This window comes from Loxodonta africana, chromosome 14, assembly GCF_030014295.1.
Source record: "Loxodonta africana isolate mLoxAfr1 chromosome 14, mLoxAfr1.hap2, whole genome shotgun sequence".
NCBI lineage: Eukaryota > Metazoa > Chordata > Mammalia > Proboscidea > Elephantidae > Loxodonta > Loxodonta africana.
Window position 1 is genome coordinate 81619621 of NC_087355.1, and position 22153 is coordinate 81641773.

Genomic DNA, 22153 nt, shown 5'->3' on the forward strand with positions numbered 1-22153 from the left:
AAAACCAAAACCACGCTAACAACCTCCATCCCCAGAGGGCTGTAACCAATAGGCATGTTCAGTTGCTGCCTCCAGTACTAGATCCAGGATCTCTGGGAGATGGGCAGTCCTCTCAGACCTGGATGTGTCTTCCCTTGTGGACATCTCTGGTAAGTGGTAATATAAACACCCTCAGCATACCCCTTATACAATGATGTAGGAAAAATAGGATAACTGGAATAAAACCATAGAAAGTAGGCTAACTGGAAAGGAGAGAAAGGGAAACAACACACAGGACCACAGTGGGAATAATGCCGAGTCCCTCTTTTTCCCGGGGAGTGCTTCCCGCAGTCAGGAGCTGGCTGCGCCTAGTTCTGCTCTCTCTGAGGAGGTCTGCTGTTGCGTTCCCAAGCCCCTGACCTCGGGCACTGCTTCTATAAGAAGCAGTGCTGCCTTGGATCCTCTGAAGCTCCTTTATTTTGATGAGGGACCTAGTGGTTTAGCAACTGCAGGACTTTATTTGCCAGACTTCTTGCTGTTCTCTGTCACTCTAACAGAGCCTTAAGACCATAGTTGTAATTTTGTAGATTTGCTGCTGATGGATTTGCACTAAGCCATCTCCCTGAGTTGTTCCTGGCAGGCAGAGATACCTTGTTTAGTCATCATTCTTGACTTTAGCAACTGGCATCGAAGTCCTGCACACTTCCCTGACCACCAGTGTAATGGCCTCTGTCTTGGGCTCTGCTTTGGGACAGCTTGAAACTACAGTCTGAGGTGAGGTGGGGAGGTACAGTTATTTGACCCCTTGCCCCAAGCTGCCTCAGTACATAGTTCTTTTTAGGGAACTTACAAAAAAAAAAAAATTTTTTTTTAATTTTTTTTACTTGTTACTCTTATCAGGTGGAGACTCTTCGCAGTGTTCTGGGAGGGGGTGTGGGAAGCACCTGGGAATCGGGCTTCTCTCTTGTCTCTCCTGGATTTCCTGGCTCTCCTGCCTTTGTTTGCCCCAACTAACATGGAGCAGAGACGTGGCTTTTCTGTTCTGCAGTGCTCTTGGCTATCCAAGTCTTAGTCATCTTAGACTGATAGTCTCAGACAGAAAGAAGAGCCTTTCTTAGCAAAGCTCTCATCTTTTCTCTCTAATTTAACTAAATCAGATTTGACTACAGTTACTCTCTCTTGTAACGTATTGAAAGCCACAGAGAGCAGTGAGCCCAGTTAAACATGCAGACATTCTTAATGCCGAGTCCCTTGAAGCCCCAGCTTCAGTAGACAGTGACTGGAGTCCTAAGATATAAGCAACTGTTTAACCCGTTACCATTACCTAAAAGGAATTAACTACTTTGTTGGGATCCTCTCTTTCCTGAATCAGCCAGCTCCACTTTTTAATGCCTGTCATTTGAAATACCTCACTTCTGAGGAACAATTTGTTGTTGTTGTTGTTAGGACCCTTTCTGTTGCAAGAGATGGGAATCAATTCATGCTAACTTCCTTCGAAAAGGAATTTTATTGGTTCATGTAACTGAAATGCCAAGAGGAATTTGAAAGGTGATGGTTGCCTCATCTTTTCTTAAGTCTGGGCTTTGTGTTTAAAACTGTTTCTTAAACTGTTCAGATAATGCTGTGGTCAGGTGTAAGTATAGAAACATTACAGGCTGAATATTAAGTTTTACAATATTTGCCATTTTGGTTCCATCTTATGTTAGCACCTGTTTCCTGGATGTAATTGTGGAATAGTGACTTGTATAAAAGCTGCTTGCCTTTATTCTCTGCAGTAAACTTTACACTTAAGTACCATTAGACCAGGATAGTTTTTTTTTTTTAATTGCAGTGGGAGGCTGTCCTCTGCATTGTACGATGTTTAGCAGCGTGCCTGGCCTCCACCTGCCAAATGACAGTAGCATCTCTCCTGGTCATGACAGTAAATGGCTCCAGACTTTGCCAGATGCCTACTGGTGGGCAAAACCGCTCCCAGTTGAGAACTACTGCATGAGACCAGCAACACAAGATGCCATATTAGTCAGTAATTAGCTCTTTGGTTCTGATTTGACCGAGAGAAGCTTTGTACATTGAAGGCACACTGTTTGATCTCTGTAAGATAACCAGAGTATGAGAAATGATATTTTCTGTAATGTTACTCTTAAGTTCTTTTTTCTTTTTTTTCAAAGTTATAGTCTTCGTGAATAACTAGCTAATTCTTATTAACATATTCTCTTACGCCTCTAAACTGACAAAATTGTGATTGAACTAATTTCCACTTTTGAGAAAGGGCATAGTTTAAATGTTTGTGGTGGCTTTTCAGGGATACCAATACAGTTAGCTTTTGTATTGGTAAGACATTTATTTTGGGGGATGAAATATTTGCTAATCTGAAAGCCTTTCAATTTATGGCCCTAATTTTTTTTTAAAGATTATAAAAAAGAACTACTTTTAAAATCAAGCCTGAATGAATAGCTAGTCTGTGCTTTTAAGAGTATTTGGAATTTCAAAGAACAAATTTGTAGCTTATTTTTCATTGTCTTAGGTAGGATAGTATCCTGCAGATATACTCAGTGATAAAGTTTTGATTTAATTATCATGACCCTGGCAGTAAGAGTCTCTTTAATGTAAGTAAACATTAGTAGAGTAATTGCATGTGACAATCCCTGAAACTTGTCATCTGTTTGATTTTTATGAGCTCATTTATATGAGGATTTAGCATTCTGCTGCTAGTGGCTTATTAATTTAACAATAAGAATGTTGTATATACTTATTATAGGTAATTCAAAGGAATAATATTTTCATTGTGACTTTGTTTCTTAATGTCAGTCGTCTCGAGAGCTGATTAGGCTTGGGCGACCCTTCACTTGGGCGTTGTGTGCTTTTACCATTGGAAAAGCGGTTAATCGCTAGGATGGGATGAATTTTATATGGGGCACAAAAGAAGGTCTGTGAGACATGGTGTCATGAACAGATTTTATTTATAGATGAGATAGTAAACTTTAGTCTTTGTATCTGGGCAGGTTTACATTTCATGTAAATTCAAAAATGTTTGCCTAAATATCAGGTAGAAGTGTAAAAGATTTATTTGAATGCTTAGAAACTTTGATATTCTTGTGAGGAGCAAAAAAGTTATTTACTGAAAATATGCTGAAATAATTCCCTTTCCACTTCCCTTCTGTATCTTTTCTTTCACATTCTGTTCTGTTGCATCCCTATTCTTCTAGGTTATTCAGTTCGGTTGGAAAAGTTTGAATCCCTATTTGACGTAAAAGTAGCGTGAACTGTTACAGGCATTGGATGAGGAGGGAGGAGCTGTAATGCAAATATGGCTTGCTTTCTCCAAATTCAAGACACCTACAAAAGCAGTCTATCTTTCATTGAGGAAACAACTATCACAAGTCGATACGTTACCTTTTCTAATCAATATAAGTAGAATCCCTCCTAGGCTTTACAGAGAAGTGATCATAAAGGGAAAGTGATGATAGTGGGAGCACCCAAAAAGCCAATTTATTTGTCCTCCATGTTAAAGATTTTTTCCTATAGAAGGAAAGTAGCTTTTAGCATGTGCCCTTTCGGAAATAAAGGTATAAACTCCAAATTTAGTAGACAGAAATAAAATGAAGTTAAGCTCCCACTTTTAGGTTGGAGGTAGATTTAATGGGAGGACAATCCACTTTTCTTAGGAAAAGTACGGTCTTAACTGCTTGATCCAATCACGTCACATATTTTTTAAAGTTCAGAGAGAGAGTTCATCCTTTAAAATATCCTCTGTATTTTTTAATGTAGTGATTTATTTTTTGTTCCAAAGTAACTTTGCTGCGGTATCAGTAAACTCACTGACGATTTGATTATCTACGAGAGTTACTGAGAAGCTGTTGGGAGGCAGTCATCTTCAATTCAAGTATTTGGGTTTTGATACTTGGGTGTTCTCTCCAGTGACTGCGCCTAGCTCCTACTGAGTAGGGTGGGTTGTTTTAAGTTTTAAAAAATTTGTAGTGTTTTACTTAAAACATTTTTTTTAAACTTCTTCCTTAGCAGTCTACATGAAGACATTATTACCATGCTCATGTTTACAGTTAATACAATCAAGTATTTTCTGTCTTCATTGTATCCCCCCTTGCCCCCATAACCTCTGTACATCAAAATGTTGACAGATAATTACAAAGCATTGAGGTAAATACAGGGCAAGAGGAAGAGTTGAAAAATCTGTGGGGGTCTGAAGACCTAAGTGTCTGTGTTTTTAAAGGTAGCTTTAGTTGTTGACATGAGTGATGTGGCATGGTAGAAGGAAAAATGTCATTGCAGCAAGCTGGAAATGCTCTTTTTATGATCGTAATAAAATCCTTGTATTTTTTTTTTTTTTTTATGCAGAGATTTACAGTTTACAGAGAGCCCTTGCTAATACTGACATATCTAATAGGGTCACTATGAGTCGGAATCAACTCCACGGCACTGGGTTGGGTTAATCCTTCTGAATATTGTTCAATAAGAAAAGTGATAAAATCAAACTGGTTTTGATCGCTGATATAATTTCTGCCTTTTGATTGGAATTAAAATAGTCACCTTATAGTGATTTAATTATGAAAATAAAACCCATGGAATAGTATGCTCTGGTGTTAGTCTTAAAAAGAAATTTGAGATGTAGAGTCAACGTGAACACTCAGATGAGTTATGCTTGTCCAGCTTCTGTTGGGATCTTTCTATTTTCTAGATCAAAAGGAAAGTGAAAGATAAAAAAATGTGGAAATGACTCCAAGTATCAGTGTTTGATAGGACAGTCTGAATTTTGAATTGTCAAACGCTGTTTTTTGAGCTGTGTGGAACATTTACAAATGTGAGTTTTTAAGATGTTTATAAACAAAATTAACATAGGATATGACAATTGAGAAAATTCAGTTCGTACTGAGTAGAAATACCTTCTGGTTTAAATCAAAGTACATAGTTTTTAAATAAAAAGGGTTGTTCTTTTCTAATTTGATTGAGCTGTTCCGAGGGAACATTAGTAGAGGTAAATTGTGTGTTTTATATTCAGGGCAGGAGCGAGCTCCTGACAAGTAGTATATAGATCACAGTTTTAAAATGAAACCCTATTTAAATTGTATTCGATCAGTTTGGAATTTGTAGGAACCTTAGGTGAATATTTCTAAAGTAGAGATCGCGTTGCTAATGTGAGTACAATTTTACCTTTTTGTACGTTGGGTTTCTCTAAGCCTGTATATGCCTGAAGGTTAACGGGCCTTTGTTTGAGTCACTAACCTACTTCTGAAAACCTGATTTCAGCCATAATATCAGAAAAATGCACCATCACGTCTGTACACCAAAATCATTGAATTGTTTTCATGGGTGTCCGTAGAAAACTTATCTGTGGACTCCAGATTAAAGACCATTTTGCAGAGAATTCAAGCTGAAATCTATGAGTTTTTTTTTTGCCTGTGTTTTAAACTTCGAACATTCTTCACATACCGGCAGTCACAAATTTGGAACCTTCAGTCAGGTCTCCATCAGTGCATAAACATTTTAGTACTTTAATTTTTTAAATATTCACAGAAGAAAGTCTCATAAATTCATTTTTAACGATGCTAAAAATTAGAAAGCTCTCCTGCTCCCACCCTCCTACCCCCCCCCAAAAAAAAAGGTTATAAAAGCAAGATTAGAGATAAAGGCAGAGTAGACATTTATTTTAAAACACACCTGGTCTCACCAGAATATGCGCTGTCATTCAGGCTGTAACGTTCTTCCTTTCATTATGTTGATTCAGCTTTTTATAAAGCTTTTTCTGATCCTCAACATCTTTTTATCCTAGTTACTCTTGAAAGGCGAGAAGAAAGAAATTATTCAAAAAATATAAACTTTCCTGGAAGTTAGAAAACGTGGGTGCTAAGTGCTATTTCACCATGAACTGTGTGACTTTGAGGAGTTACTTTTCTGCTTTAATGTCCTTAAAGTTGGAAACCCTGGTGGTGTAGTGGTTAAGTGTTTTTGTTAATCCTTAAGCGAGGGTGTTAGGTTAGATGATCCTTGAGGTCCCTCTGAATTCCAAACTCAAATTCTTTTATCTACTTCTCACTTCTCTGGGATGGCAGCTTCTTTAGTCTCACTTTTAGAAGGATAAATAAGGCAGACCTAAGCAGTCAAGGAGCAGGGGTGATGTGTGGTTTATGCAGAATTACTACCCTGAGGGTTAACAGTGTTTTCGAGTTGGATAGCAATAGAAATAGCCAAGATTACTTTTTGAATTTGCATTAGTGTTTATGTTAGTTGCAAGAAATAAAGTGTAAGTATATTACAAAGTAGCATATGATCCAGAAATCTTTTTTTTTTTTTTTGTTATTGGACAGTTGCGAACTAACAATGGAATATACTGACCTCCATGTACCCTGACATGCTGCAGTCTTCTTGCTCCTCTTCATTCTGTCATCTCCAGCCCTGCCTGGCTAGAGGGTGTTGGAATTTAGACCCCCAGTTGCTAAAATAACCAAGAATAAGTTACCCATTGTTAATCATGGATTGGTTATTATGATTTATGATTTCTGTAATGATTTGAGGCTTTATAGAAAATGTTCTGTATCTCTTTTGAACTTTAAAAAGAGCCTATCAGGTCAGGTATAATCTTTATAATTTTTAGAAATGACAGACCTGAGGTTTAGGGATGTTTACTGTTTTATTCCAGCTCACGGAGCTAGAAGAGTTCTTTGGGCTCTGAGTCTAGTGCTGTCTCCTGTACATCCCACTGCCTCACATCCTGATTGCCTGGAGCTTTGAGCCTCAGCTAACTCAATGGGCTGGGTGTTCACAGGCCATCTCAACTCCTGCCTTGCTCTGGTAGTATGCATGTGTGTGCAGTCAGCACTCCTGGGTTGCTTGTTGCTGGGAATTAGAGAGCTTCTGCAAACAGGTTAATTTCAGGACCGTGTACCCCAGAGAACTTGCCTCCTGAGCTTACCTAAGAATTGAACTTTCAAGCTGACAATTTCCTAGCTTCCTTTAACGTTCATAATTTTGTCATATTGTAAATCCAGGAACCTCAGGCTTATTGTGCTGTGTGTGTTCACGTAATGGTATGGGTTCGATCAAGAGAAAAGACAGCTTTATTAACTTATCTGACATTTGGTTGAAGTCAAGCCATCACATATCATACATAACTCACTATTTGTTACATTCTTGCTGAATATTACTAGATATTTATGTATCGTGAGATTTCACACTTGTCGTATTCTACTAAAGCCACTAGTTGGGAAGTGATTTCTCTGTTGTGGTAGTCAACTCTACCAAAAAGAATGTTTTACAATTCTAGTTTTGCTGAGCAGATAGAACTGGCATCTGTAGTTGCTTAAATATCTTTAATTTTGTTTTGAAATGAGTTTGAATAGAGGGAGAAAATAATTGTTTTAATTTCAAGTTTTAAATATTAGTACTTTTTAAGAAATTAATCTGTGATTCAAAAGGTGGTTTAGTTTTGCTGGTCTTCATAAGAGTTTTGTTGGTCTTCATTAGGGTTCTAGTTACATATTTAGAGTATTAAAGAACTGTTGACTCCCCCACCTCCTACAGATTATTAATCAGTCAGCACACAAAAGTTTTCTTCTTACTAACTAAGCTAGAAATTGATATGCAAGCATTATGTTATTTTGGTAATTATAATTAACAACTTTGGGAGGCCGTTTGTTGCGGTAAAATTGAAGAAGTAATGTGGATATGTATTTAATATTGTGAGTATCTTGGAAGTCTGTTTTCTTACTATTGCTTTGACTGCATTATGTTAGTTAGGCAGAGTGCTGAAGTGTAAGCTACTTCAGTGAAATGATGTATATGCAAAACAAAAAACCAAACCTGTTACCCTTGAGCACTGTATGTTCATACCACCCAGGGACTCCTGATGCACAGACGAGGCCTAGCATAGTAACTTACTCATGAAAGGTACTCAGCAGTTCATTGAATTTTGTTGATTTTTTAAAGAATACATAGAAAGGCTTTAGGGAGATCATGAAATCTGGTTATCATTAAAAATTAATGGCAAATGAATTGTGGTTTAGGATTAAAAACTAAGTCACGCTACTTTATTTTCTAAGACTCTTTCATTTTAACAATGTGCTGTTTCCACAGTTTGGTATAGTTGAGATGCAGTGTACTTTTTGTTTTGAGAAATTTTAATAATAAAACAAAAGAGACATTTTGCTTTGTTTAGTCTTTTTATGAATTTATGGGGATATTTATTTTGTACAATATAATTAAAGCTGTTTTCCATAATCTTTAGGCAAATGCAAACCAAGCTTAGGCATTTTGTTTGTATAAAAGCAGACTAAAATTAAATGTGCAAGAAAAAACACAGATAAGACCATTTGACTTCCATGTTGTTTTTAGTACCCCGTGGTAAGAGTCCCCTGTATGTGAAGCACGCAGTAAGTGTGCAAGAGCTGAAGGTCAGATAGAGTTGGAAGATGCAGAAGGCATAATCGGAAGCACAGTCTTTAAGGACAAAAAACCTGAGTTCAAGGGTCTAACACTTACTGCCTGTTTTAACTTGAACAAGTTACTTAACCTTTCAGAGCCTCTGTGTTCTCCCATTAAAAACTGGGAACTGTAATAATACCTAACTGAAAGAGTTCTTTGAGGACTAAGCAAGGCGGTGCATATGAAGAGGTTAGCATCATTTCTGGTGCATGTCGTTAGCTGCCGTGTAATTGGCCCCAGCTCTCAGGGTGGCCCCCTGCACATTGAAACAGACCGTTGTGATCCATATGGTTTTCATTGACTGATTTTTGAAAGTAGCTTGCCAGGCCTTTCTTCCTAGTCCATCTTAGTCTGGAAACTGCTGAAACCTCTTCAGCGTCGTAGCAGCATGACAGATGAGTGGTGGCTATGCGTGAGGTGCATTGTCTGGACATTGAACCCGGTCTTCCTCATGGAAGGCTAGAATTCTACTCCTTAACCACCAAGCTCTTCATAAATGTTACCAATAATAATAATATGAACATGAATTGTTCTAAGGAATCAGAGTCTAGTGGGAGAGGAGTCAGTGCACATCCTTTAATCAATAGGCATATATACACATAAGACTACCTGGTGGCTCAGTGACCAAGCACTCGGCTGCTAACCAAAAGGTTGGTGATTCGAAGCCACCAACCGCTCTGTGGGAGAAAGATGGGGCAATCTGCTTCCATAAAGGTTATAGCCTTGGAAATCCTGCGGAGCAGTTCTACTCTGCCCTAAAGGATCGCTATGAGTCAGAATTGACTCAATGCTAATGGGTTTGGCTTTTTTAGTTTGTAGTAGTAAAGTAATTTTTAAGTACTAAATATTAAGAAATGGGAACTGGGTAGAGTGCAACCTACTGGAGTTTGGAATTTAGCTGGCATAATGAAGTAACAAAGAGTTTGGTCATGGTAGCATGAAAAAAGTATATGGAGATACTAAACTTTGAGTAAAATACCGGTGGTAGAAAGAACATTATTTGGTAGAATAGGGAAGGAATTCTTCATGGTCTAGTTGATTTGTGTACTGGGAGAAGGTAACAGGTATAAAGGCTATGTTGTTGTTTTTAGGTGCTGTCGAGTTGCTTCCGACTCATGGCGACCCTATGCACAACAGAATGAAACACTGCCCGGTCCTGCGCTATCCTTACAATCATTGTTACGCTTGAGCTCATTGTTGTAGCCACTGTGTCAATCCACCTTGTTGAGGGTCGTCCTCTTTTCTGCTGACCCTGTACTCTGCCAAGCATGATGTCCTTCTCCAGGGACTGATCCCTCTTGACAACATGTCCAAAGTATGTAAGATGCAGTTTCGCCATCCTTGCCTCTAAGGAGCATTCTGGCCACACTTCTTCCAAGACAGATTTGTTCGTTCTTTTGGCAGTCCATGGTATATTCGATATTCTTTCCCGACACGACAATTTAAAGGCGTCAACTCTTCTTCGTTCATCCTTATTCATTGTCCAGCTTTCACATGCATATGAGGCGATTGAAAATACCATGGCTTGGGGCAGGCACACCTTAGTCTTCAGGGTGACATCTTTGCTCTTCAACACTTTGAAGAGGTTCTTTGCAGCAGATTTGCCCAATGCAATGTGTCTTTTGATTTCTTGACTGCTGCTTCCATGGCTGTTGATTGTGGTTCCAAGTAAAAGGAAATCCTTGACAACTTCAATCTTTTCTCCGTTTATCATGACGTTGCTCATTGGTCCAGTTGTGAGGATTTTTGTTTTCTTTATGTTGAGTTGCAATCCATACTGAAGGCTGTGGTCTTTGATCTTCATTAGTAAGTGCTTCAAGGCCTCTTCACTTTTAGCAAGCAAGGTTGTGTCATCTGCATAACGCAGATTGTTTATGAGTCTTCCTCCAGTCCTGATGCCCCATTCTTCTTCATGTAGTCCAGCTTCTGGGATTATTTGTTCAGCATACAGATTGAATAGGTATGGTGAAAGAATACAACCCTGACACACACCTTTCCTGACTTTAAACCAATCAGTATCCCCTTGTTCTGTCTGAACGACTGCCTCTTGATCTATGTAAAGGTTTGTCATGAGCACAATTAAGTGTTCTGGAATTTCCATTCTTTGCAGTGTTATCCATAGTTTGTTATGATCCACACAGTCGAATGCCTTTGCGTAGTCAATTAAACACAGGTAAACATCCTTCAAATTTTTTTTTTTTAAACCTCCTTCTGGTATTCTCTGCTTTCAGCCAGGATCCATCTAACGTCAGCAATGATATCCCTGGTTCCACGTCCTCTTCTGAAACTGCCCTGAATTTCTGGCAGTTCCCTGTCGATACACGGCTGCAGCCGTTTTTGAATGACCTTCAGCAAAATTTTGCTTGCATGTGATAGTAATGATATTGTTCTATAATTTCCACATTCGGTTGGATCACCTTTCTTGGGAATAGGCATAAATATGATCTCTTCCAGTCAGTTGGCCAGGAAGCTGTCTTCCATATTTCTTGGCATAGACGAATGAGCACCTCCAGCACTGCATCTGTTTGTTGAAACATAAAGGCTATAGCTTGGGTATTTTAATTTGGTTAGAACTGATAGCTTGAATGAATGCAGGCGTGGCAGAAGATTCCAGGTGCTAAGGAGGTAGAGAGGAACAGGGATTTAAATCCAGTGGTCTTAAATGAAAAATTAATTTGAAAGGTGGCTACCATAAGGTTCTAAAGGAAAATATATAGCTCAGTGTTCTTCATGTACTTTGCTGAAAAGGTTCTGAACAAGTAGGAAGTAGGCTGAACGGGCAGCTTGGACTGGACATATGGGGATGATGGGTCTGAAAAGAGGACCTGAGACATAATGTGAAGAAACATGCAGAACTCAGTGTTGAAGAAGATGTGGTGTAGATATATAAACTTATCATCTGAATGATGAAATTCTATTATTTTGGAATATCAAGTTCTAATTAATCAAACAGGTTTGGTTTTTAGTGTGCTTTTTAAAAGTAGGAACTAAATTAACGTGGTATCTGAAAGCACTTGATTTTAAAATACTGTCATATTAGGTGACTTGCTCTTACGGTCTTAACCAGAGTGAGGGGGAAAGAAAATGCTTTTGAAAATTGTAAAGCCTAACTTAAAGTGCTTCCAGCAAGTTACAAATTTTAAGGTGTTACTAGATTACAGAAAAACTGTGTTTGCTTTGGGTTACATTCTGCATTAATTTTTATTATTTGGCAAATAACTTCTGACAGTAGCATGTAGGGTAATTCTTACCCCTCTATTTCTAGCTCTTCTAATACTTTTTAGCCATTTTTATGAGTATCATGTTACAGTTTTTTAGAAAGTTCTTATGCACAAAACTGTGTTGAATTGTTAAGTGCTGCTCTGCTAACCAAAAAGTCTGTGGTTCGAACCCACCAGGTGCTCTGCAGGAGAAAGATATGGCAGTCTGCTTCTGTAAAGTTTACAGCCTTGGAAACCCTATGGGGCAGTTCTACTCTGTCTTATAGAGTGCCTGTGAGTCAGAATTAACTTGATGGCAACAGATTAAGATTGATTATATGGGTTAATGTTTAGATTATATGGATTTAAATCATATTTCAGATGTGTTTTGTCCATTACTATCCTTTAAAACTTGAAGAACTACCTTGTCCAAAACTAAAAACTAAACCCGTTGCCATTGAATTTGAGTCCATCCAAGGGAACTTCTTATTTAGATGCTCTGTGTTGTTGTGTGCCGTCGAGTTGATTCTGACTCAGTGACACCATAGGACAGAGTAGAACTGCCCCATAGGGTTCTCTAGGCTATAATCTTTATTGGAGCAGATCGCCAGGTGTTTTCTCCTGCAGAGCCGCTGATGGGTTCCAACTACCGACCTCTCAGTTAGCAGCCAAGTGCTTAGACCATTGCACCAGCAGGGCTCCTTTCTGTGTACTCTTGTCTATTATGCTTTTACTATACTATTGATTGCTGCTGCGCTAGCTTTCAGCCACTACATACGCCTGTGAAAGCTGGGCAACGAATAAGGAAGACTGAAGAATTAACGCCATTGAATTAAATGATGCTGGCAAAGAATATTGAATATACCATGGACTGCCAAAAGAACGAACGAAACCTGTCTTGGAAGAAGTTTAGCCAGAGTGCTCCTTAAAAGCAAGGATAGCGAGACTTCGTCTCACATACTTTGGACATTTTATCAGAAGGGGTCAGTCCCTAGAGAAGGACATCATGCTTGGTAAAATACAGGGTCAGCAAAAAGAGGAAGACCTTTATGAGATGGATTGACACAGTGGCTGTAACAGTGGGCTCACATAAAACGATTGTGAGGATGATGCAGGATCAGGCAGTGTTTCTTTTTGTTGTATATTGGATCATGATGAGTTGGAACTGACTTGGTGGCACCTAACGGCAACATCCTGGCTATTACATTAGACTGAATTGTGTTACCTTGCTTGATTCTCTGTTTCTCCCCCTACCCACAGCTAGAACACGAGTTTATTGGTTGGAATAATGTCTTACTTGTATTTGTGGCCTTATTCTTAGTGCAGTGTCTGGCATACAGTGGATTAGTGACTCAATATTTGTTGAATTAAGTGAAATGAATGAAGAACTATTAATTTTTAAATTGACGTAAATTAGAAATTTTATTGTCTTCTCAATATAAACATGGAATGACTATTTAAAACATACAATTTAACATTGGGGCAATTTAAAAAAATGATGTTGCCTTTTTAATTGATATAGTACTTACGTACTCAAATGAGCAGTTAAATCTCAACTCAGGCCTCTTAATGGATTCCTGATGGTCTTCAGGACGCTTGGTCAGGTCTGGCCTCACTGAGTGGGTTGTAACGTCGCTGGTGAGTAGTTAGCTGCTGTCCCTCCATTGGTTTAAGTGCAGGACAGAGTGTGTCGAGGCATTTGCCTCATCATTTCCTCTGGCTGACCTTATCTGTTCAGTAAAAATCTGAATTTGTCAAACTAGATGATAAATCAGAACAAGTTCCCTAAGTTCAAGATCTCTTTAATTCCTTTACTGTTACTACAATGAATACAAAGGGAATTTTTTTTTTAACCCATTATATTATAGTTCTGGCATAGCTGCATATCTAAACTCTCTTCCTTCTTCCTTCAAAGGATAGTGGAGCACTTACAGTTTGAGTGTTAATAGATGATCTTTGCCTTCCGGGAAACCCTCAGTATACCACAGTGGCTCTTAACACCCTCCCATCTCTCTTTTTTCTTTTTTGAATCAGGGACCCATTCGAAAATCTGGTTAAAGTTGTAACTCCCACCCCACTTCAAAAGAATACTCGTATACAGCTACACCAAATGCATAGCACTTTGCATGCAAAACCAAAACCCACTGCCATTGAGCCGATTCAGACTCATAGCGACCCTATAGGACAGAGTAGAACTGCCCCATAGAGTTTCCAAGGAGCGCCTGGTGGGTTCGAACTGCCAGCCTCTTGGTGAGCAGCTGTACTTAACTACTGTGCCGCCAGGGTTCCCATTTTGTATGCAGCCTCAGTGAATTCATGGACTCCTGATATAGCGGGTGAGTGAAGATTTGTCCAGAACAGTTAACAGTGCAGGCCAGTACAGGAATTCATTGGTAATGGTAATTCCCATTGTAGGTTTCTTGTATTGTCTGTACTTTGACAACACTCACAGTTGATACTATAGGGAACTGATCTAGTATTTTCAGCTATGGTATAAATAGCTAATCTCTTTACTCAGTGCCTTCTTCCTATGGGGTTACAGGTTTAGTCCAGAATTCATAGATACTGCTCTTCTATGAACAAATTTTGTACAAGTGGGAGACACCAGTGATACTGTTAAAATGCCAGTATATCAGATAAGGCAATAAAATGCTGTTAAAGTTTAGAGAAGGTAAAAATAATCTTTATTTACCAAGAAGTAATGGTCTTACTGTGCTCTGTAGTTATAGCTATAGTTTACCTTGACCTTTCAAAGGGTCCTAAGAAGTCCACTGAGAGATTACACTATTAGAATTGTATGTATAAAAATTCTGTTAAAATTCACCAGCATAATTTTAAAGTCTTAACAGTATTTCTGAATGTTGTTCATTTCTACCAAGCCTAATTAGTAAGCTAGAAAGAACCACTTTTAGGGTGGATTGTTTTTCTCATAATTTTCCTGAGGGTAAATTATATGTATGGCTCTGTTCTCCAGGATTCAAGGACAGAAGACAAATGAGAGGAAGGTAGACCCAGAGCACTGGAGTCAGCCTTTTCTACATAAGTAAATTTCATTTGAAGAATACATATGTATCTATATGGGATTGTTGTCATTAGGCGACGTCGAGTCGGTTCCCACTCATAGCCACCCAATAGAACGAAACACTGCCTGGTCTTGCGCCATCCTCACATTCGTCGTTATGCTTGAGCACGTTGTTGTAGCCACTGTGTCAGTCCATCTTGTTGAGGGTCTTCCTCTGTTTCACGGACCATCTGTGGGATTACAGTAGGGAAAATGGGGGATGTCGTGGTGGTTTGCTGTAACAGGTGATAAGGGATAAGAGAGCTCCATGTGGAATTTTGGCACTGAGGAATGGCAGAGTATGCCGGTGGTGAGGTTGTCTTCTCCGTCTCTTTGTTGAATCCTTGAGAGTTGTTTTCCTCTTGACCCCTAGCCGTTTTTATTGGTGTCTTATCTCTGACACTTCACAGCCTGCAACCCAAGCCTCATGTCTCGCAGACCCTTTCCTAATCATCAGTGTCAAGATCTAGCCTGATCCCTGTTCCTTACTCTAGCGGTTTTCCATGATTCGGCCTTGAAAAAAAATGACGAAACAAAAACATTAACGTTACCCCTTCCATGTTTAATATGAAAACTTTCCTTTCCCTCATATCCAAATAATAAAACATAAATAGTGCCTCAAAATAATGTTGCAGTTCAAGGTAGAACGGCACTGGGAAATACACTTACTCAATGGTATTTTTCATTCCCTGCATGTATCAAAGCGTTATCACCGTGGGCCATCTACTACCACAGGGAAGTCATTTCACAATATAGACTATATATTAAATGGCAATTTTGTGAATTGTACATGTTTAGCAAAGATTTTGATGTTACAATATTTTTTTCCCTATGTAACTCATAGACAAACAAAGTACAAACTTTAAGTGACTCCACAATGTCTGTAGAATAAAAACGCTCATTTCACTAGTTTCTATTTCAAGGCCCTTCAGGTTCGGATTCAGCTAACCAGTGCAATCCAGTTTCCCACTGTTCTTTACTCACCTTAGTACTTACCCTGCCGAAGGAAATGTTACTCTCTTCCCTTTCAGTGCCCTCCAGTGTCTTATCTCCAGGTCCTTGAGGACAAAAACCATATCCTTAATAGTCTCTGGGTCCTCACTGTGTAGCTGAGTCACATAGTGACTTAAGAGTCACATAGTGGACTGAATGAACACTGACTGAATATATAATTGATGCCGTCTGTGTACGCTTTTCCTGTTTCGGCACCACGTTCATTGAGTCTAAATTCTCAAGTCCCTCACCAAGTTCAGCATAGATCATGGCCACTGTGAGCCTTCAATGAACTCCCCAGTTTTTTCTCTGAATTACGAAAGCATCTTGGGTAAAATTTCTGTATGTACTTACCAGTTTTACCTTGTATGATATAATCACTTAGGTGTCTCCTAGTGGAACTCTGGCTGAGCTGTGTGTATTCTAGAGCAGGTCTTCATCTGTTAAATGGGGACTGTGTTAGCTATACCTTGTATGGTTGCCAAGATCAAATGAGACAGTGCATATAAGAGCAGTTGACACTCAATAAATAAAGAATATAGACTCGACACACAGTTGACATTCAGCAACTGTTCCAACTCTTCTCTCTCCCCCCACCTCCTGGCTTCTTGATGGTAGGAGTTAATGTTTCTTCTTTATCTACCAACAGTGCCTAGCAAGTACTGTTCATAGGTGTTTAAATATGTATTGAATGACTGAACAGAAATTTTAACTTTCTTGATAATGGTAATATTTCTGACACCTTTATTTGAAATTTAGTAATTGATTAGTAAACATTGTAAAAATTAAAATGGCAATAAACTTGTGTATTTGCGTTACTTATTTAATTCTTGGCCTTCTTCCCAAGTTTCCATGTCAGTCTCTAAATATTTACGTAGCAAGTATAACACACTGTAGCTTATCCTGAAGAGGGTCCCCAAAATACAGTTTTTAGTCTGGTGGTTTCATCAGGCGCCTACTTAGCCAACAGAACTTGAAACATCTTAGGAAAACCATAAATTACTTAAAAATGCAGTCCAGATTTAAACAATTTGCACTGAATCGTGAAAGTAAAGATGTGTTTGACTGTTACTGTCGGGACTCGCCTTACTTTGAGAAATGTTTGAAATACATGGCATTATATACGTTTAAAATTTGAAGGAACCTACGGAATAAACTTACGTTTTAGTCAGAAATGAAAAGATGTGATGATAAAAGTAAACCTGTGAAACCAGAGGCTCTGTATTTTGAGAGAAATTTACCAGTCTTTTCAGTGGAGAGACAAGTTCTCTAGCACTTCAGTGACTAATGCGGGCTGAAAGGTAAACTAAAAAAAAAGGGCACCCTTATCCTAGGCTTAGTGCCATTGACAGTTTTTATGTTTTAAAAACCAGAACTGCAAAACCCAACAAAGCCAAACAACACTGCAAAAGGCAAGTTTTATAGTATTGGCTCTGAGTGGGTGAGGTAGGCATGTCCCCCTCAGGAGGTATATTAATCTGCTAAGTTTTCTCGTTTTTTATTCATTTTTTTAAACAAATGTTCCCTCTGTCCACGCCCACCTGCCAAAAAGCGTCAGCGCTAACTGAAGGTTAGAAATGGGCTGGCAGCCTTCTCAGTTCTGAAGGAACGTGCAGACGATCTTTCTGAAACATCAGTTCTAGTTCATGCTGAGCATTCTCCAGGTGCCTGGTGTGGCAGACACTGCGCTAGGTGTTGGGGAGCAAAGATGAGCATGGCTTGAGGGTCCCCAGAAACTCGCACCGAAGTAGCATTTCTAACTTCCTGTGCCTTAGAACTCTGTTCTCTAGAAAAGTGTTAGTAAATATTCCATACTGAAAAGAGTTCCGTAGTTTCTTAAGTTCAGTAGTACTGTATGCTTTCTTTCGCCCTTGCCGAAGGTGCTGAGAGGTCCTACAATGGAAGAAAGCAGTTTAACTCTTTTTTTAATCCACTATTTGACCACAGACAGGATCCTTTTTTGGGCCACTCGTATTAATATCTCGGAATATAAATGTCCGACCGCACACGGTTCAGGAACTTGTACAGAAAGGTTTGTCACGTGTTAAGTGTTGTGAGAGCAGCAGGGAAGGGGAGTCAGGGAAGTCTTCGCACAGAAGAGTACATGGTAAACCTAGTCTGCGATGGTGAGTATACAAAGCAAGGGCAGTTTAGGGCCAGGCAGAGTGAATAAAATGTGCAAAAGCACAAATGTTTGCCAGAGCATGGTGTGTGTGATGAAATTACAAGTACTTCAGTATCATTGGCGCAGTGTGGGGTTGACTGTCAGATGTTAAAGGAGCTATATCAGAAAACGATTCAGGGCCTGGAGATGTATAAAAAAGACTTGCATGGCATGATTAATCTATAAAGCAGGTAGCAACAATTCTTAAATTTCAAAGTTAGTAGTTTTTAAAAGCTACTTTTCCACAGGGGAAAGAAAGTGTCCAGATTTACCAAAAAGTAGCAAAAATATGAGATTAACTATTGTGGCTGACTCATCTACTGTATGCTGGTATTGAATTCTTAATGTGGTTTAACCCTGCTTTTGTTTTTTAAATTTGAGTCATCCTTAAACATTTTAATACCAAAAAACCCACTGCCCTTGAGTCGATTCCAATTCATAGTGACCCTGTAGGACAGAGTACAACTGCCATATAGGGTTTCCAAAGAGTGGCTGGTAGATTCCAACTGCTAAACTTTTGGTGAGCAGCCAACTGCTTAACCACTGTGCTGTCAGGGCTCCCATTTTAACATAGTACACTAGAAATGAATAGGCAGTGTTCCGTGTTAGAAGTTTTCAGTTAACCTATTTCTATTTTGGAATTAATCTCAGGAGAACCATCACACTTGAAGACTGAACAATGTAATATTATTTTTATCATTTTAAATTTAAAGTTTAACTGAGCCTTCCCTGTCATCATTGGTGTTCGTTATGAAAAGTATTGGAAGATATTTCTTAAAAAGTGCATTAATGCCATATAGAGGCGAATGTGCATGTTGACATATTTTCCCTAGACATAATCTATTTCGTGTAGTTATACTGCCAGTGACCATAGGGCTGCTATTTTACGTTTTCTTGCATTATAAATTCTTTGTAAAGCCCACATTTTAAAGCTATAGAATATTCCATTCAGTGGATGCACCATTATTTTATAGCTGTATGGGTAGGGCGTCTTCAGTTTTTCCAACCATATTTTTAGATGGTTCTTAAACAACGCTTTGTGACCATCTTTGTGTATATAGTTCCAGAACTGGAATTATCAAGTACAAAGGAGCAGCATGTTTAAGGCCCTTGACACAGGGTTGCCAAACTACTTCCCAAAACAGTGTAGCAATTTACATTTCCACTGGGAGTATATCAAAGTGTTTATTTCATCAGACCTTGAGAACAATCATTAAAAAAAAAAAAAAAAACAAGCAAATGTTATTGGTTTGATATTTTAAAAATGTGGACCCATTTTATTTTGTTCACAGTTTTAATGGTAAGTGATATTTTAGTTATGTTCTCCTATTTAATACTGATTAAACAAATACAAGATTTCTCTCTTGATGTGAATCTCCTTTTTGTTTTTGAGGTATCCATCACGAATTGAGAAAATAGACTATGAGGAGGGAAAGATGTTGGTGCATTTTGAGCGCTGGAGTCATCGTTACGATGAGTGGATTTACTGGGACAGCAATAGATTGCGACCCCTTGAGAGACCAGCACTGAGAAAAGAAGGGCTAAAAGATGAGGAAGATTTCTTTGTAAGTAGCAATCTTCTTCCATTTGTTATTTTTGCTAGAAATGTAATGACATTTTAAAAGGAATTCTTTTAAATTTAGAAAAGCCAGTTTTTGTTAAGGAAATGCTTATTTGTTTTATATATGGTATTGATCTTAAAAGTTGTTTAAAATAGGATTTTAAAGCCGGAGAGGAAGTTCTGGCTCGTTGGACAGACTGTCGCTATTACCCTGCCAAGATTGAAGCAATTAACAAAGAAGGTATGTATTTGAAATGATCTGAGACTTAAAATGGGAATTCATTGTAAAATTTAACCATATTTTAAGTTTTAATTGATAAATGTAACTGTTCTGTGTAGCTTTTTACTTTGTTTTAAATTTCACTTAATATGTTTTCCGCTAGCATCCTTCTTTGGGAGGATTTAATTTGTTAATATGTTGTGTAGAATAAGATGGCCCATGATTTACTGCCTAAATAAACGGCTTAAATTAATAGTGGTAAATAGTTGGTTATAGTTTTTCAGCTTTCAGTTGACAGGCTTTTATTTCTACTTCTGTGTTTTCAGTTTGTTCGCTAACTTATTTTTATTAGCCTCTCATTCAGAGTGGGGAAAAAGGGTTAACGATACAGGGAAATTCAAATCAGTTCAACTGATGAGTGAAATACAGTACAGTATTCCTCAGTTTGAGGATTTCCTCAAAAGGGTTAACGATACAGGGAAATTCAAATCAGTTCAACTGACGAGTGAAATACAGTACAGTATTCCTCAGTTTGAGGATTTCCTTTATTACTTCTCTCCTCTCTCTCCTTCTTTCTTAAAGTCTATAGATAATTAGGAGTTCATTTTCCTAATACCATTTTGTGGACAGTTGTTAGGATATTATGTACTGAGCAAAAGTTGCTGAAATGATGAGAAATGTCAAAAATGAAGCAGAACTCAGGTGTGACATAAAACTGATAAATCTGTTGGGCAGAGAATGAATTTAAAACACACAACTTGTAGACTAATTTGAGAGTTAATATGTATATTACTGTTAATGGGGATATGTTTAAATATTTTCTTTTTAAATTTTTCCTTTAAAATCTCATCCAAAACAATTATGAAATACTTGGAAATATATTTTTCAAGTAGGTAATACGTTAGATTTCTATTATAGTTATTTCTGAAACTTAACCACACATTTATTCTCTTTACTAAACATACACTGAGTGAAGTTTCTTGGCAAGAACAGCGTTTAATCTAAGTAAGGGGACACTTCCCTGAAGCTGAGTCTTGACATACGAATGAGTTAACTGGAGAAAGAAGGATCTGAAAGCTTTTCTGCAAAAGTGATGTGTGAAAAAGAATGGAAGTGAGAGGCATGCCGTTTTTAAAGAACTGCAAGTCCTTTGGTGTGATTCTGCTGACGGACTCCTCAGAAGGGTTAAAACAGAGGGAAAAGAGTAGGACTGATGTATGCAGTGTCTTATCCTCTTGCCAAAGAATTTGAATTTTACCCGGAAGTGATGGGAACTGTGGGAGGGATTTAAATGAAAACCAAACTTGAGAGAAAATAGGTAAGAAAAGCTAGAAGAGGAAAACATTTAAAATGGGATGTAGTCGGGAGTGTAAGGTGTGAACAAGTAAATGATCATAGTCCACCTAGAAATCATGATATAACTTGACAGAGGACTTAATCCAGTTTATTGTCTTAATGAATTAAAATAACGAATACGACCATGATTTTATTGCTGCTGCTAGTCACCCTACTACGGGAAGGGTTGAGGGCCAGCTCAGGCGTTAGATGTGCAGGTTACTCTACTTTGGTGGTGCAGCCTGTGTCTTTCCCTTCTGGTGAGGTGGGCACAGAGCTTACATTCTTACTCGCATAGGCTCCCCAGTGTGGAGCCCAGAGCCTAGCACAGGGTGGGCCCTCAGTAACCATTTGTGGAAGGAAGAGAAGACAAAGGAAAGAAGGACTGAGTCAGTTCTGCTGGGTAAGCCACCAAAAACAGATTAAGAAAACGAAGCATACGTCAGCAGAGGAGTGGTGACACTGATTGTGACAGCTGCCATTTCAGGAGTATTTTGAGGGAGCCCTTTCAATTGAAAAGAAAAAAAAAAAAATTTTTTTTTTCTTTTTCATTAGGGAAATATTGACAGATATTCATATATATGTATATATTTTTAATCTCCAATAGAAGGAACATTCATTATATGATTTTTATACACCCCACTTGGTGGATGAGCATGACTCCCCTACCCCCAGAAAGGCAAAGGGAGTCCTCAGGGAGCCTGTTCAGTGCAAAAGCAAAACACAACAAAATACATGTAAACATTTAAGTATCTGCAAGAGAGTGTATGGTGCTCCGGTGGTGCAGTGGTTAAGAGCTCAGCTGCTAACCAAAAGGTTGGCAGTTCAAATCCACCAGGCACTCCTTGGAAACCCTGTGGGGCAGTTCTACTCTGTCCTATAGGGTCGCTAGGAGTCGGAATTGACTCAGCAGCGACGGGGTTTTTTTTTTTTTTTTTCTTCTTCTTTTTGGAATAGAATGTACAGAAATGAAGAGAAATGTGAACTGGAGTGACATTTTCATGTTGGGGGTGGGATTTGAAGAGCTGGCCTGTGACGTGTGAGTTAGAGTTTGGTGGATGTAAGGAAAGGAGAAATGCATCAGGGCAAAGGAAGTAGGGGAGCAGAGGTGGGGAGGAAGGGGTGAACGTGGTTGCCCAGGTGGCCAGTGAGGAGCCTGTCCTGAAGTGCTGTATTGAAGAAGTAGGAGGACAGAAGCAGCAGTGAA

General features: G+C 38.6%; 1 protein-coding gene across 9 annotated transcripts in view; it reads left to right on the forward strand.

Annotated features, from left to right (window-relative positions):
* PHF20L1 (PHD finger protein 20 like 1) overlaps positions 1–22153 on the forward strand; it is an 88172-nt gene that overhangs the window by 3327 nt on the left and 62692 nt on the right. For all 9 annotated transcript variants that reach the window (XM_010588503.3, XM_010588502.3, XM_010588504.3 and 6 more), the window contains exons 3-4: positions 19224–19395; positions 19548–19632. In XM_010588503.3, coding sequence (XP_010586805.1) covers positions 19224–19395; positions 19548–19632 — 257 coding nt within the window. The remainder of the gene's footprint in view (positions 1–19223; positions 19396–19547; positions 19633–22153) is intronic.